Here is a 17,534-nt window from a genome sequence, read left to right as displayed (position 1 = left end):
AGAGCATGTCATAAGAACATCAGAAGAGACTGCTGGATCAAGCTGGCCACCCACCTAATCCGGCATCCTGTTCTCTGTGGGGTCCACCAGATCCCCCAAGGGAGACCAGCAAGCCGGGTTTGAGAAAGCCTCTCCTGCCTGCAGAGGTGAGGAGTTGTGAGCGGGAGCAGCTTCCCAGAGGGGCAGGGGGGCGTGTACGGCTCCCTGCTCCTGATTGCTTCAGCTGCCGCGGCCAAGCCTTCTGGCCAACCAATGGGGCTGGCTGGTGGGCGGGGCTAGCCGCATTTAAACGGCCGCGGCAGCGCTCAGCTCCCAGCCTGTTCCTGCTTTCTTTGGATCTCCCTCCCTCCCTCCCTCTTAGGTCAGCTTCTTTTTGCATATTGGCCTTGCTATGGACTTCGGCTGCTTGCCTTGGTTGCCCAAGGGGCCTGGTAGGACTGTTTTATCCATTTGGCAAATTGGCACCAGCCTCTTGGTTTTTTCGCCTACCTCGTAGCAACTCGTCACGACTTTCTGGTATTGGCGGTTGGGCATTGGAATATGTGTGCTGTGTTGGAGGATTGGGTATATGCCATCATCTACCCCTCCTATTTTGGGTGTAGGAATCCGGCAGTCGTGGATCCTGTCTGATGCCCTGCTGGTGGGTAGGGCCATGGCACGACCCCCGGTGAGTCATGGGGGAGCTTCCAGTTGTATTTGCATCAACAAGCTCCTCCCATTGGTTGTTGACCCTGAAATGACTCCTGTGGAGTCTGGTATTGCTGTTTCATCCAATGCCTAAGCCAATACTACTCACATGCTGTAACCAATAAAAGTTGTGGCCTAATTTTGCCCATTAACCTTAATAATTGTGTCATGTGTCTTTATTTCCACTGGGAGGGGGAGGGACTCGCCATGCAACAAGAGCAACTCTCCCCTCCTGCAATTTCCAGCTACTGAGATTCAGAAGCATTGCTACCATCCTGGCTGGTAACCCTCAACAGCAGTCTCCTCCAGGGCCAAATTAAGACCTTTAGAGGCACTAAGATTTTGGTGCCCCCCCAATATATCTAATTCAAAATGGAGGAAAATCAATAAACCATAAAATAGATTTTATTTTTTGAAATGAAACAAAACCACAGTAAGATGGAAAACAATGTTGATTTTGGTATACTGTACTTCCGCTTAATATTTGAATTTTTTCTCTCCTACTTTTTTCTAATTGCAAAGTCCTTTGATCAGAACCTCAAAACTAATTATTACAATCGCACACCTGCTTCTATGCTAAGTAGATATGAGAGGCATCTATCTAGCCTGTCTTGCTGCATAGTTGTTCTGTTGGGATTTTTTAATATACCTCAACTGAGAAAATGAGTGCTCAGCTGAGCAATCTGTGAACATTCATGTTAAATCTCTAGCAATGGGAAATTTCTGCAGTACCCCCTTCCTTTGATGCCCTCAGCATGTGCTTATTTTACTTAATGCTTAATCCAGCCCTGCTCTCCTCTATGGATTTGCCTAATCTTCTAAAGCCACCTAGGTTGGCAGCCCTCACTGCCTCCTGCAGGAGTGAGTTCCACAGATTAACAGAAGTGAGTTCCACAGATTAACAGTGTGAAGAAGTGAGTTCCACAGATTAACAGTCCTGAATCTCACAACAACCAGCTTCTTCCATCGCTATGAGAGAGGGAGAAAAGGCTTTCTCTATCCAAGGCATGATCTTACAACCATCTCTCATGTCCCCTCCCCTTTTTACTCTAAACTAAAAGAGTCCCAAACACTGCAACTTTTCCACATAGGTAATTCAGGGTCTGGGAAAGTCCACTCCTGGCTCTTGGAAGAGCTTTCATTTCCCATTCCTGCCACCAATCCTTGCAGTTCAGGTGCACAAATCCAACTTTTTATGCGTCCCCGTCTGTGGCACATCTAATCTGCAAATCTAATCTTAATTTTGTCCTGACAGCGGCCCTGCAGGGTAGACCACTCACTCCCATTTTATAGATAGAAGCGGTAAGTCAGCGATTGTCCCGGGGCTACCTAACAGGCAGAACCTCAAGGGGGTCCAGGCTCAGGACCACATTCCTCTCTCCTGGCCAGCCCTGGCTGATGACTTGAGAAGGTACCGAGGAGGCGAAATGCCCAAAGGGAGGTTGAGGAAGAAGCCCACTGCTGAGGCCACAAACTTCTCCATGTAAGAGAAGCCGCCTGGGTGGAAGTCAGGCTTCTCCAAAATGCTGATCAAGGAACTTTCCAATAAATGCAATCATCTCCCTGGCTTGGAACATCCTCAGCATTAATTCGTTTATGGCTGATGGATGGATGGAGTGGGGCCTCCTTCTTGAACGAGGGCTGTGCAATTCTCTCTTGGCACCGCATTTTGGTATGAGACAATTTGGACATCAGCTGTGGGAGCAGCCTTGCAATGTGCCTGCTGGCGGCTGCATGTGAATCTGTTCTCGCTCTCTCTTGCTGCATCACCCACTGAGATACAGGAGAACGTTGGTCTCTGGGGTTGCAAGAGGCCAACATTTTGTGGTGGCCAACGGCATTGCATTGTTGCCGGTCAGGAAGAGACCAGCGCCCCTTACAAAGCAGCACCCCCTGATGATAGCACAAGAGCCTCAGCACCAGCACCAAAAGAGCCTGCAGGATCAGGCCAAAGGGGGCCCATGTAGTCCAGAATCCTGCTCTCATAGCAGAAAACCAGATGTCCCAAAGAGAAACCTGCAAGCGGGATCCAAGCACAAGAGCCTTACCGTCTCCTGTGGTTTCCATCAGAATGTGAGAAGAGCATTTGCAGGTTCAAGCCAATGTCCCATTGAATTCAGCATCCTGCGCTCACAGTGGCCAACCAAATACCCTTTTTTGAGAAGCCTGCAAGCAGAATCTGACTTTCAGGAACTGGCCTTCAGAAGCACAGCTGCCCTTATTGAAGAAGCAGAACGCATGATAGCCATGGCTAGTGGGCATCAACAACCTTGATGGCAGAAAGTGAGGAGGAATTAAAGAACCTTTTAATGAGGGTGAAAGAGGAGAGCGCAAAATATGGTCTGAAGCTCAACATCAAAAAAACGAAGATCATGGCCACTGGTCCCATCACCTCCTGGCAAATAGAAGGGGAAGAAATGGAGGCAGTGAGAGATTTTACCTTCTTGGGCTCAATGATCACTGCAGATGGTGACAGCAGTCACGAAATTAAAAGACGCCTGCTTCTTGGGAGGAAAGCAATGACAAACCTAGACAGCATAAAAAGCAGAGACATCACCTTGCCAACAAAGGTCCGTATAGTTAAAGTTATGGTTTTCCCAGTAGTGATGTATGGAAGTGAGAGCTGGACCATCAAGAAGGCTGATCGCGGAAGAATAGATGCTTTTGAATTATGGTCTGGAGGAGACTCTTGAGAGTCCCATGGACTGCAAGAAGATCAAACTGATCCATTCTGAAGGAAATCAGCCTTGAGTGCTCACTGGAAGGACAGATCATGAAGCTGAGGCTCCAAGACTTTGGCCACCTCATGAAAAGAGAAGACTCCCTGGAAAAGACCCTGATGTTGGGAAAGATGGAGGGCACAAGGAGAAGGGGACAACAGAGGACGAGATGGTGGGACAGTGTTCTCGAAGCTACAAACATGAGTTTGAACCAAACTGCGGGAGGCAGTGGAAGACAGGAGGGCCTGGTGTGCTCTGGTCAAGGGGGTCACAAAAGTTGGACACGACTAAACGACTAAACAACAAGAAGTGGGCATCAACAGCCTTCCCTTCTCTTCCAGCAACTTACCATTGCTTAAAAGAAATGCAAGTGGAATACAGTCTTCTGGCTCAGGGGAGAAGAAGAAAGCAACCTCCCTATTCCCTGCTGCATCTGGTGCCCAGCTGAGGGATAGAACCAGCTCCAATGGCATAGGGAGAAATCCATATTTATTAGCAACTAAGGGCTGATCACCTGATAATCAGAGGCTGGCAGGCGGGGAGGCCCCAGGATTGCTCACAGCCTGGCCAAAACCGCAGGCAAGCAATAGATCTGTCTTTCCACCCCTCCTCCCTTCAAACCCGCCCCCCAATCCCTTCCTGGCTCTGCTGTGTCTGTTTGTTTTGCTGTTGATTCGCTTTGCTTTTTCCATGTCATTTTCTGTCAAACCGCACACATTTTCCCTTCTCGTTGCCAGCTATTTAGTGACAGATTGAAGTTGGGGGGGCCGCAAGGCTGGAAGTGGAGAGGAGAGCCCGTAGAGAGGACTGCCCCCCCTTTACGGCTACAACGGGTGGCTCCGCGCCAGCTCCCCCAGCTCTGGAATTGATCCTGGCTTCCACCTGCTCTGCAGGCAATTACGCACACATGGCCCGGGATGGCTAAATCCGGCCCCCACCTCCCCGCCAAAGAGCTCACGGCAGGGCTTCAACCTGGGGCGGTGGTGGTGGCAGTGGCAAGGGCAGGACCGAGAGGAAACCTGTGTTTCCTGCCCCTGAAACCAGCATTTCAAATTGCAGTGTTTCTTCTGAGAGTGCTGCCTAAGTGGGAACAGCACGGCCGCGGCCTCCAGCAGCGACTGGCTCTGAAAAGGGAGCGCCAGGGAGTTCGTAAGTGGCCAAACAGTTGCTTGTTTCCCTCTCTCCTTTCCTGCAGTTACCAACAACTGGGATTTAGAAGCATCACTGCCTTCGACCACGGAGGCAGAGCACAGCCATTGTGGCCAGGAGCCTTTGAGAGCCCTCTCTTCCTCCGCAAATTCGTCCAAACCTCTTTTAAAGTCATCCCAGCTGGTGGCCGTTACTGCCTCTTGTGGCAGCGAGTTCCACCATTTAACTCTGCACCGCAGGAACGGAGGTAGCCCTCTCCTCCATGAATTTGTCCCATCCCCTTTTAAAACTGTCAGGCGCTGGTGGTGGTTGCTCGTGAGTAACCAGGCAGGACTCTGACCTGTCTTTTACAGGTTTAATTGGTGCAAACTATATCCTGAGAAATATCTATGTGGGACAAGAAGCTACAGTTAGAACTGGATATGGAACAGCTGATTGGTTCAAAATTGGGAAAGGAGTACGACAAGGCTGTATATGGTCTCCCTGCTTATTTAACTTATATGCAGAATTCATCGTGCAAAAGGCTGGGCTGGATGAAGCCCAAGCCGAAATTAAGATTGATGGAAGAAATATCAACAACCACAGATATGCAGAGGACACAACCTTGATGGCAGAAAGTGAGGAGGAATTAAAGAACCTTTTAATGAGAGGGTGAAAGAGCGCAAAATATTGTTTGAAGCTCAACAGCAAAAAAACTAAGATCATGGCCACTGGGCCCATCACCTCCTGGCAAATAGAAGGGGAAGAAATGGAGGCAGTGAGAGATTTTACTTTCTTGGGCTCCATGATCACTGCGGATGGTGATAGCAGTCACAAAATTAAAAGACACCTGCTTCTTGGAAGAAAAGCAATGACAAACCTAGACAGCATCTTAAAAAGCAGAGACATCACCTCGCCAACAAAGGTCTGTAGAGTTCAAGCTCTAGTTTTCCCAGTAGGGATGTATGGAAGTGAGAGCTGGACCATAAAGAAGGCTGATCACCGAAGAATGGATGCTTTTGAGTTATGGTGCTGGAGGAGACTCTTGAGAGTCCCATGGACTGCAAGAAGATCAAACCTATCTGGAAAGACAGATCCTGAAGCTGAGGCACCAATACTTTGGCCACTTCATGAGAAGAGAAGACTCCCTAGAAAAGACCCTGATGTTGGGAAAGATGGAGGGCACAAGGAGAAGGGGACGACAGAGCACGAGATGGTTGGACAGTGTTCTCGAAGCTACAAACATGAGTCTGACCAAACTGCGGGAGGCAGTGGAAGACAGGAGTGCCTGGCGTGCTCTGGTCCATGGGGTCACGAAGAGTCGGACACGACTATACGACTAAACAACAACAGCAACAACAATGAGCACAGGAGCCAACTCCTAGGGGCTGAGGTCCCTTCAGCCCCCCCCCCATGAAATGTTTGAGGGTGCTGTCCCCCCCAAAAAAGTTGTTGGGCATTGCCATTCAAATGGTGCATTTTGTGGGTCTTGTGATTGACAATGCAGCGTGGTCCACCCCCCCAATATTTTATTCAAGTTATTCAAATATTTATTCAATGTGATCCAGCACAATCTTATGTTTTTATGGTGGGGACTGGACCTGGGACATTCTGCATGCCAAACAGGTGTCCTGCCACTGAGTTGCCTTTGCTCTCCCAGTCAGATTACGCCGACTCCCATTCAACTTACGGGAAACTGAGTCAGAGTGCGACATAACCAAAATGCATCTCGGACAGAGGTGACCATTGGCCAGATGCCGCCTGTCTTCCTAGCCCCCTCCAGACATTTGTTCTCAAAAGATGCTGGAGCTACTTTGCGTAGGAGCAGCGACCATCGCAGTGCCGTGCCGTTAATCATGCACCGGGGGCGGGAGAGTGTTAGATTAAAATCCTGCCAATTAAATTAATTGCCCTGAGAGCGCCTCACCTGATTAGCGCCATGCATCTTTAATTGCAAGGCAACCGCCAAGAGTTCTGCTGCTGTTCTGAAGACCCTTCTGTGAGCTGATGCTGAGAATCTTTGGACGGAGCTCACCTGCCCCCCTCGGGAAGAGCTGCAGGTGAACCCTACCCTAATGGGAACCAGCAAGATTCGCACTCACAGCATCGTGTCCTCATTCTCCACACCCACCCCTCACCACCCTCTGCCTCTAGCTCAAAAGCTGCAGTGCAGGGAGTGCCAGGTCAAATCGGTAATGATACACTGGGCAAAGGATTTGGGACACAAGATTCAGATGGCAGATTGGGAGAGGTTATGGGAAACAGACCTGAAATTCATGGCATGTTGTACACTGAAAGAAACTTATATGAAAATTGATGTACCAGTGGTATTTGACTCCTAGCAAGTTAGGAAAAATGTATAGAACAAGGGAACCAGGCAGAGGGCCTTTTCGGTGGTGGCGCCCGTCCTGTGGAATGCCCTCCCATCAGATGTCTAGGAGATAAACAACTATCTGACGTTTAGAAGACATCTGAAGGCAGCCCTGTTTAGGGAAGTTTTTAATGTGTGACATTTTTGTATTTTTAATCTTTGTTGGAAGCCGCCCAGAGTGGCTGGGGTACAAATAATAAAAAATAATTATAGAACAAGTACAAATACCTGCTGGAAATGTTAAGAAGAAGAAGGTACCTTTTATCATATGTGGTGGATGTGGAAGGTAATAAAAGCTTTCTGGGAGATGATATATAATGAAATGTTTTTTTTATAAAAAAAATAACCTTTGTTAAAAAACCAGAATTTTTATTAGGAAATATAGGTACCAACGTCCCAAAAGATCAGAAAAGACTTATGTACGGGACAAGAGCTGCTTGGATGGTATTAGCCCAAAGAAGACAAACCCAGCGGATGGACTATGCTGAGATGGCAAAGCTGACTGGAAAACACAGCGATCAAGAGGACAAAAACTTTAAAAAACAAGGGGGAGAATTTATAATTTATCTAGGAGACCCCTGAAAGCAGATGGAAACATTAGGAGGATTTTAATTCCACTTGTAATGTAACAAATACCATAGATAATATGAATTGATATAAAATATATATCATGGAATATTATGCATTTTTTAATGTTGATAATAAGACCCACAGAGCGGGGGAGGGGGGAGTCACGAGTAACCGCTATATATGGATATGTATTTGGATTGTTATAATTTTACGTTTTTAAAACCAATAAAAATAATTCCCCCCCAACCAAAAAAAGGAAAAGAGGAGACTGCGAGGAGAAATGAGAGACACCTTTAAATATCTCAAGGGCTGCCACATGGAAGGGGCAACAAGTTTATTTCCTCCTGCTCCGGAGAGCAGGACCCGAACCCACAGCTTCAAGTTTCAAGAAAAGAGATTCTGACTTAACATCAGAAACAATGTTCTGACGGCTGTTTGACAGCGAAACAGACTTCCTATGGAAGGTTGTGGTCTCTCCTTCCTCAGAGGTTTCTAAGCAGAGGCTGGATGGCCGTCTGTCTTGGATGTTTTAGCTGAGATTCCTGCATTGCAGGGGGTTGGGCTAGAGAATCTCTGGGGGTCCCTTCCAACTCTACAATTCTATGATTCTATGCACCGGTAAGATAGGGGCTAAGGAGAAGACCCTTGCTCTTTGCACTTGCTGCCTAGCAACTGTCCAGGACGCAGCTCAGATACTGAAATAAATACAATCCGAAGCTCAAGCTTGATCACTCCTCCTGGCACCAATTCGAGAGCAGATAAGTTGCTGCGTTGCGCCTCCACCCCCCTTCCCCATTTCCATATCTTCCCCACTGTCACTGCAGAACAGAATCTTTGCTCTCTCCTTTCATGCACTCCAATTCTTATCCACACAGAAGGTTTGCAACACAGATCTGATCAGAGTAAAACGGTTCCATGCTAACTTTGACTGTTGATATGTATTTGTGCTTGTCCTTGGGAACCTAGCCAGCCATCTCCCTCTAGCACTGGTTAGTCTGCCCAGAAAAGGTAAGAAAAAAGGAGCCAAACTAAAGGATCACAACTAACACCAAGTATCCCATATGCAGATGGGATCCATTCCGGAGCTCCGGCCGGACCCTGAGGTTTCTGCAACTGGAGGTGCCGCTTCTGCGCATGTGCACAGTGCGCAGAGTGCTTCTGCGCATGCGCGAGCAGCGAAAACTGAAAGTATACCCGAAGTTTACGTTACCCAAGTAAGCAGAAGTTCCACTGTAACAACAACAACATCTCACCCATCTGGCTGGGTTTCCCCAGTCCCTTGTGCTATTGGTTTCTTACTTGCTTTTTTATTTTTTTATTTTTTTATAAATATTTATTGAAGTTTTTTAATAAAAGAGATACAGAAATAATAAACAGCGTTACTTTGTTTTTACAAGATTTCATAACATCTTTAGACTTCCTCACATCCCCCGCTCCCACTTACATCATTAATAAGTTTTTGTCAAGCAAATTATCATCTTATTTTCAATTTTATAACCACTTATTTAAATACAATAAAATAATTCTCCTACAATTTTTGTTTCTCTTAATCTCTCTTATCATCAAATTCTGATCCAATTTAGTGATGGCCAATTATTTATAACCAAGCATCCTTCTTAGTATTCCACTAAATCGCAATGTTTCTGTAGATAAATCTTAAATTTCTTCCAATCTTCTTCGGGTTTCTTACTTGCTTTTTTAAAACAGTGCTGTCGTTTTATTTGCCACCCTGAGCATATTCTTTCAGAGAAAGGGAGGATGGAAACACCAAACAGAATGAAGAAAGGATAAATAAAACCCAAGGGTGCGTTTTCATAAGCACAAAACGCAAAGGGGAGGGGGTGTGGAGAGGAGCAAGAGGACGAACTTCCCGGCGCAATTTACTCACTTCCTACTTTGAGGTTGACCCGGTACTTGAGATGCCAAGAGGAGCCCTCGTAGCAGGAGTACTGTCCGCTGTGGGAGAGGTCCACGTTCCGGAGGACGAGACGGGAGCCGTTGAGATGGGATGCATCCAGGTCGGTGCTGTTGGCCGTCCAAGTGACCGTGGCATCCCTGTCCACAGACCCACACTGTAGCGTCACGTCGGTCCCCAACTGCGCATAGTGAATGTGGGATTCTGGGATTCAAAGAAGAGAAGATGTTCATTCATACCTGCCCCTTTGTCTTTCCCACTCAGTCACTTCCATAGGCAGAACTGGCACTAGTTACAGGTGCCACCTTATACCTGCTCCACATCTGTAAGAAATCAGAGTGTTTGAGGACCGGGACATATGCAGGGAAACCAAAATGCTTGTTTACAAAGCTGTTGTACTACCAACTTTACTGTTCGCTTGTGAAACATGGACCACTTATAAACACCATCTCCAACTTCTCAAAAGATTCCATCAATGGTGTCTCTGAAAATTTTTACACATCACTTGGGAAGACAGGTGAACTAATACCAGTGTACTGGAAGAAGCAAAGATCACCAGTGTTGAAGCAATGATTCTTCAGCATCAACTTTGTTAGACTGGTCATGTTGTGCAGATGCCTGATTATCATCTTCCAAAGCAACAACTCTACTCCGAACTTAAAAATGGAAAGCGTAATGCTGGTGGTCAACAAAAGAGGTCTAAAGACTGTCTCAAAGCAAATTTTTAAAAATGTGGTATAAACACCAACAACTGGGAAACACTGGCCTGCAAGTGCTCCAATTGGAGAACAGCCTTTCCCAAATGTGTCATGGGCTTTGAAGACACTTGAACTCAGGACGCAAGGGGAAAAACATGCTAAGAGGAAGGCACGCTTGGCAAATCCACACTGTAATCAACTCCTGCCCGGAAACCAATGTCCCCACTGTGGAAGGACACGTGGGTCCAGAACTGTCCTCCACAGTCCCTTATGGACTCATTGTTAAGACCATGTTTATGGAAGTCAGTCTTACTAAGGTATGAGGGATCACCAAAGAAGAAGATGTCCTATTCAGTGGCGTAGCGTGGGGGGTGCAGGGGGGGCCGGCCGCACCGGGCGCAACATCTGGGGGTTAGGGTTAGGGGCGCAAATCCACGGGTTAGGGGGTGCAAATTACTTGCCTTGCCCCAGGTGCTGACAACCCACGCTACGCCACTGGTTCTATTCAACAACAACAATTTTATTATTTATACCTTGCCCATCTAACTGTGCTTGCCCCAGTCACTCCTGACAGCTACCAACAGATATAAAATCATAATAAAACATTAAACATTAAGAAACTTCCCTATAAAGCTCTGCTTTCAGATGTCTTCTAAAGGTTGTATAGTTACTAAACTATTTGGCTTGGGGGTTACGTAACTTCATACCCTCCAACATTTCTCCAATGAAAATAGGGACGTCCTAAGGAAAAGTGGGATATTCTGGGATCAAATCAGAAACTGGGACGGCTTCTGAAAATCTGGGTCTGTCCCTGGAAAATACGGTCTGTTGTTGGACTGCAAAAGAGTTTGCACATCTCGCCATGGATAATTATCCTGGAACAGTGGCTCAGATAGCAAGATACTTGGACCAAAGGTGCGTTTTGTCATCAGCAGAGCGACAGCGTCCACATCAGAAATCACACCTGCCGGATTGACTGCATGGGCATCTCTGAGAGAAACCTTTTCTGACAGCCCTGACTCTTGCTAAATTGCTCGTGACCGATGCTGACCCCCTCCTGCAGCGGCGCACATGACAGCTTTCACTCCTGGGTACAGAAGGCCACACACTGCAGCACAGGTCAACAACAAGCATGTGAGTCTTGAAGGTGCCACAAGACCTGTTGTGTCTGCAGTGAAAGAGAGGGAAAGCGTTCCTTCAGAGGGATCATCAGTTGAGTTGAAAAAACAGCAGGGGAAATATTTACTAGCTAGGAAACACAACAGCAGAGCCTGCCTGAAAGCCAGGGTGCCCCAGCGGAGACTCCACTGACCCCATCGCCTCACTCTGCACATACTAGTTCTGCTGTCATGAGTTCTTTCGTACGAGATGATGGAACATCCTCTGTGGTGCTGCAGGAACGGCGGGGCGAATAGATGCACAAACTACCATGCACTCCGAAGGACAATAAATCCCCATTAAACCTCCATCGGTGCTGATGGAGAACATTAGCTAAATGAGCACCCTGGGCAGCTGAGCGGCTTCCTTTGCTCCAGCTGCCGGCCAGCCAGGAAAGATCAACTTTCCCCACTGACAAGAGGGGCAGGAGAAGTTCAAAGATGCAATGGATCATTTTTGTGTGTGTCTTAAGAATGTAAGAAGAGCTCGCTGGATCAGGCCGACGGCCCATCTTGTCCGACATCCTGTCGTCACAGTGGCCAACCAGGTGCCCCAAAAGGGAAACCTGCAACAGGGATTTGAGCAGAAAAACTCTCTCCTCGCTGGCAGTTCCCTGCAAATGGGATTCAGAAGCATCGCTGCCTCCAACTGTGGAGGCAGAAGCATAACTCTTCTTCATGTGCCTCCTCGAGAGGTCTGGAGGGCAGCAACATGAGAATGGTCCTTCTCTGTAGTGGCTCCCTGTTTCTGGAACACTCTCCCCAAGGAGGCTCCCCTGGCGCCTTCATTATATATTTTTAGGTGCCAGGCAAAATCGTTCTTCTTCAAGCAGGCCTTGGGCTGATTAATATTCTACAGCCTTTTAAATGTGTCTGTAGGGGGTGTGTTATTTTGCTGTTTTGTTTTACTTATTTATTTGTTTTTATCCTGTATTTTATTATGTGAACCACCACAAGATCTTATGATGAAGAGTGGAATAATAATAATTAATAATAATAATGACAACATATCTGAACTGAGTTTTTCCTCCCAGAGGAAGGGGCAGCCAAACATTCTCATTCACTGCCTGACTATAAACTACTATGTGACTATAAACAGGTGTGCTGTGATCTAAACCACTGAGCCTCTTGGGCTTGCCAATCGGAAGGTTGGTGGTTCAAATCCCTGCGGCGGGGTGAACTCCCGTTGCTTTGTCCCAGCTCCTGCCAACCTAGCAGTTCGAAAGCATGCCAGTGTGAGTAGATAAATAGGTACCACTGTGGCGGGAAGGTAAACGGTATTTCTGTGCGCTCTGGCACTCGTCATGGTCCTCCGTGTGCCAGTAGCGGTTTAGTCCTGCTGGCCACATAACCCGGAAAGCTGTCTGTGGACAAACACTGACTCCCTCAGCGTGAAAACAAGATGAATGCCGCAACCCCATTGTCGCCGTTGACTGGACTTAACTGTCCAGGGGTCCTTTACCTTTTTTAAAAAATAAACAGTGATTCCCAAGTAAGTCGCAGATGCCACTGGAACGAGCTTCCTTATACCAAGTCAGACTACCGGTTCGTTTAACTCAGTGTCACCTGTGCTGACTGGAAGTGGCCCTCCAGCTTTCAGACAGGGGGTCTCATTCCCAGCTCTACTGGGAGAGCGACCTTCTGCATCCTGATCTACAGCTTTTCATTTAAGCCACGGGAAAAAGGGAAGACTCATCATACAGAGTCCGACCATTGGTCCAGTTAACTCAGTGTGCTCAGCACCACCTGGCCGTGGGCCTCTAGGGCTCTCAGGTAAGGGGGATCCTAAGCCCTATTAACATGGGACCTCCTGCATGCAAAGGAGATGTTCTGCCCACCTGTGTCTGGGAACTGTTGCACCGGTGCGCCACATGGTGCAAATCCTTTCTCCCAGGGCAGCTCTGCACATTCCTGATTTTGTGGCTGAAAGTGACACTCACTAAGCCAGGATTCTAGGAGCACATACATTTAAGCACTTTTAAAAAAACCAAAAAACTTGCTTGGATAAGCAAGCAAAGCAATCATTGGACTTCATAAACCCACCTAAAGCCTGGCCATTTGGGTTCTGGGCGGTTTGCTTTGTGATAGACCAGTTGAGCCGCTGTCTCCTTTGAAACCCAACAACCGCCCGGTCCTATGAAACTGCACAGATGTCCGGGTATGTAGATTATCACCTCTGAATAACCCCTTCTCTGTGTGCTTTTGGGGACTCGCAACCAAATTCCTCCACACTGGCGAGGCGTGACCTCTCTCTCGACGAAAGCTGTGTTGACTCTGCCCTGATTTCTGCCTGTTTATCTGCACAACTAATAAATCTGTATCCTTTGCTGGAGCTGCTGCCAATTTGCGGTTCTTTGCTCCAGCTGGGGAACCTCAATGCCTTTCCACTCCAGAGGAGCTCTGAAGAGACAGGAGATGGGAGGAAAGGGCCCGGCTGCAACAGAAGGGGAGATCCGGCGCAAACAGGCACAGGCTTTTGACTTGACATGCAGCTCAACCTGAACTCAGCCCTTCCTGCTAGAGGACCTTGGCAACCTCAGGGCCTCAACCGCACCTTCACAGAGATGAATGCAGGAAAGGGGGGCTGGATCCCTTCTGCACCTGCCAATTATTGCAATGTGCTCCATAGAATCATAGAATTGGGAGGGACCCCAAAGGTCATCCAGTCCAACCCCCTGCAATGTAGGAATCTCGACTAAAGCATCCCCCTATTTCACCAGCATCAACACTCAAATTTAGTATATATTTTGAAAGTTCGCCAGATCACCAGACTGCAGAAGGGAGAAACGATGGTTTGCACCCATTTTTTAGAATTTAGGCAACTAACAGGGGAGGGACCACAACTCTGCTGATCAAGGACCTTATTTTGATGCAGAAGGTTCTGAGTTCAAATCCCTTGCATTTCCAGTTAAATATGGAATAAAGGTAAAGGGACCCCTGAGCATTAGGTCCAGTCGTGACCAACTCTGGGGTTGCGGCGCTCATCTCGCTTTACTGGCCGAGGGAGCCGGCGTACAGCTTCCGGGTCATGTGGCCAGCAGGACTAAGCCACTTCTGGCAAACCAGACCAGCGCACGGAAAGGCTGTTTACCTTCCCGCCAGAGTGGTACCTATTTATCTACTTGCACTTTGACATGCTTTCGAACTGCTAGGTTGGCAGAAGCAGGGACCGAGAAATGGGAGCTCGCCCTGTCGCAGGGATTCGAACCGCCGATCTTCTGATTGGCAAGCCCTAGGCTCTGTGGTTTAACCCACAGCGCCACCCGCGTCCCTTTAAATATGGAATAATCCTCTTTTAAAGCTGTCTAGGTTGATGGCCATCCCCATGGCAGGGAGTTCCCTGGTTTAACTGTGCAATGCATTAAGAAGGGCCTTCTCTTATCCATCCCAAATGTCCCAACATTCAGCTTCACGGAATGCCTCTCAGTTCTAGTGTTGGGAGAGAGGCAGCAAAACTTTCCCCTGTCCACTTAATGCAGCTCATTACATTCTTGCCTTAATTTATGACCAAAAACTGCCGTTCCTAAGTGCCCACGTTGTGGAAGAGCAGGAGGGTGCTAAAGGTACGAGTGCGAAGACTCACCAGATAATCTGCACGCTGCCTAATTAGATCTCGCTGGCATGTTTCTGCTGCCGCATGCATAATGGAGGCTGTATTTACAGAGTCACAGGTGTGCAAAGAGATTGACAGGCAGATGAAAAGCGCAGGCTCCAAACCCTGCGGCTTACAAAACGAACAAGCTGTGAGGATGCCAAGGGAAATAAGCCCCCTCCCCTCTGGGCCTGGGGTGGAAATCCCCCCTAGGGAGGCCAAGGAAAGTACAGGAACAGAGCGTTGCACGTCACCTTAATCTCCAAGTGGTGAGAGACCACAGGGACTTTTGGCGCTTGCGTGGGTTCAATTTCCTTGGAATGAAGACAGTCTTCAGGATATGTGGTTTTATTCAGTCTGAAGGGTCCCGTCTCTTAGCTGAAGCTCTTGTAACCTGGCTCATCTTTTGGGGGATGCTGATCAGGGCATTGAAGTGGCCAGCTAAGGTCACAAAGAAACTTATCGGACTAGTTTGGCAATGGAATCCTCCGTTGCGTGTTGAGACCCCGCAACTATCCCCTCGTAAAGAATAAGACACCAGGACACAGATATTAAGTTTATGTTATTGGACAAATTTTGACCACAACTTTAATGATTGCAGACTGTGAGTGGTATTGGCTTAGGCATTGAATGGACCCGACTATATCTGACTCCTGCCCATTGCGCAGGGAGTCCGGTAAGGGTCAACCACTGGAAGAGGGAGCCCCATCAACGCAGACCAACTCGAGCTCCCCCTGGTGTTCCCGTGGGGGTCATGTCATGGCCCTAGCCCCACCCCGGGCTTCAGACAAGATCCACACCCCCGGATTCCTTTAACGCAATACCCTTAAGCTTGGATGGGCAGGTGATGGCCACACTTCCCCTCCCCCATCTTAAGGTCAAACAATGCCTAACCGCAAAACCTTGCAAAGTTGTGACATTTGCTACGAGGTAGGCGAAAACCAAATGGCCCCATGCCAATTTTGCCAAGTCGAAAAATTCCTGCCAGGCCCCTCAACGGTGACCAACCGAGGTCCATAGCAAGGCCAATGAAGAAGAAAACCTAAAAATTAGGTTCACGCCACTATTTAAATTGTTCCCGGCCACGCCCCCCAACCACCGGATTGGCCGGCTGGCGCTGACGCATCCAGGATCCCCCGGGCAACGGGGGCATTGTCCCCCGCCCCCGGAGGTGAGGTGGTGGCCACGTGGTCCACCACAACTCCTCATCACAGGTAAGTGGAGCCGATTTAGATTTTAACTCTTGCAAGACGCCAAGAATCGGAAGGGACTCAAGACTCACACCAGCCCCCTGAAGGCCTAGCAGAATAGGAAGAAAACCTTCTCCTGAGACAGACCATGGAAGACCATCTAGCTCAGTACTGCTCATGCTGACCGACAGCTGTTCTCCAGGATTTCAAGCAGAGATGTAATTGTAATCAGAAGGGGCCCTTGCAACTCTACAGTTTTTAGATTCACTGTTTCCAGATGCGTGGAGGCCAGCTCTGGTTATGCGGTGCTGAAAGACACTCTTCCCATGCTCTTTCGCCATTTCCAACCAGCTCATGATTGGCTCAAGGCAAGACCAGGAGTGCCTGCCCCTTATTCTCTCCTCTCATGGGGTTATAAGGAAGGGTTACCAGACAACCCTATTTCCGGGGGACAGTCCCCGGATTTGCAAATAGGTTTCTGGATAAATTCCATCCCCGGAATGTCCCTGGATTTCATCTAATGTACCCGGGAAACGCAGTGGCGGCAGTCTCAGCAGCCCGGAGCAGTTGGCTCTGGCTGGCTTCAGGAGCTGCTCAGAAGTCCCCATATGATGGTGGTGCAGGGGCTCTAAGATGCAGCTTCTGGGCTGCCTCCACCTTCCCTGACCCCAGCAACTCAGCTGGGAAGGGAGGCTTCATGCTGCCTATCGGAGCAGCCTCCCAACTCCTACTTGCGTGCAAGCAGGAGGGGGCAGGGATCTCTCAGCTGTGAAGGGAGGCTTCATGCTGCCTAATGGAACTTGCGTGGAAGCAGGAGGGGGCAGGGATCTCTCAGTTAGGCAATGGGAAGCCTCGCTTCCCAGCTGAGAGATCCCCGCCCCCTCCTGCTTGCACACAAGTAGGAATGGGATTGGGGCTACTCTGATGGGAAGGGAGGCAATCATGCTGCCTGAGCCTCTCCGCCACCGCTGTTCTCGGCCCTCCTTCTCCGCCTTCCATGCCTGACCCACCGTGCACCACTTCCCCACCACCACCACTGAAGAACCAAAAACTCAGGGGCTGCCCAGGCTCATGGAGAAAGGAGATAGAAACCTCAGAGGAAGGGGAAACATGGTGGTTGAGGTCAAGGTGGTGGCCGTCCCTCTGCCACAGCCATCGCTGCAGCATCAATGTCCTAAATGGGTAGTATTTATTTATTTAAAGTGTCCCTGGATTCATTGAAAAAAAATCTGGTAACCTTATTATAAGGTAGATAAAAATCGGCAGAGGGGCTTCAAGTCCTAGTCAGGCAACCCTCTTGTGCAATCTACAATTGCCTAATGGGGAGAGTGGGGAATGCGATGGTCTATCCATCTTCAATTCCAGTGTCCAGGTGGCAGATCCCGTCACTCCAGCAACAACCCTGCCAGGGCCACTCCTAGCAACAACATCCCAGGGCGTGGCTAGCAGAGGGACTATGTGCAACCTGCAAATTTCAAGCCCCAAGAACCTCCCATGTCAGCCCTC

General features: G+C 48.5%; 1 protein-coding gene across 2 annotated transcripts in view; it reads right to left on the bottom strand.

Annotated features, from left to right (window-relative positions):
• Positions 1-17,534, bottom strand: part of CNTFR (ciliary neurotrophic factor receptor) — a 430,483-nt gene that overhangs the window by 130,708 nt on the left and 282,241 nt on the right. For both annotated transcript variants that reach the window (XM_081929951.1, XM_081929952.1), the window contains one exon: positions 9,365-9,595. In XM_081929951.1, the coding sequence (XP_081786077.1) occupies positions 9,365-9,595 (231 nt within the window). The remainder of the gene's footprint in view (positions 1-9,364; positions 9,596-17,534) is intronic.

This window comes from Podarcis melisellensis, assembly GCF_964234715.1.
Source record: "Podarcis melisellensis genome assembly, chromosome: 11".
NCBI lineage: Eukaryota > Metazoa > Chordata > Lepidosauria > Squamata > Lacertidae > Podarcis > Podarcis melisellensis.
This window is presented reverse-complemented; position numbering and strand designations above follow the sequence as displayed.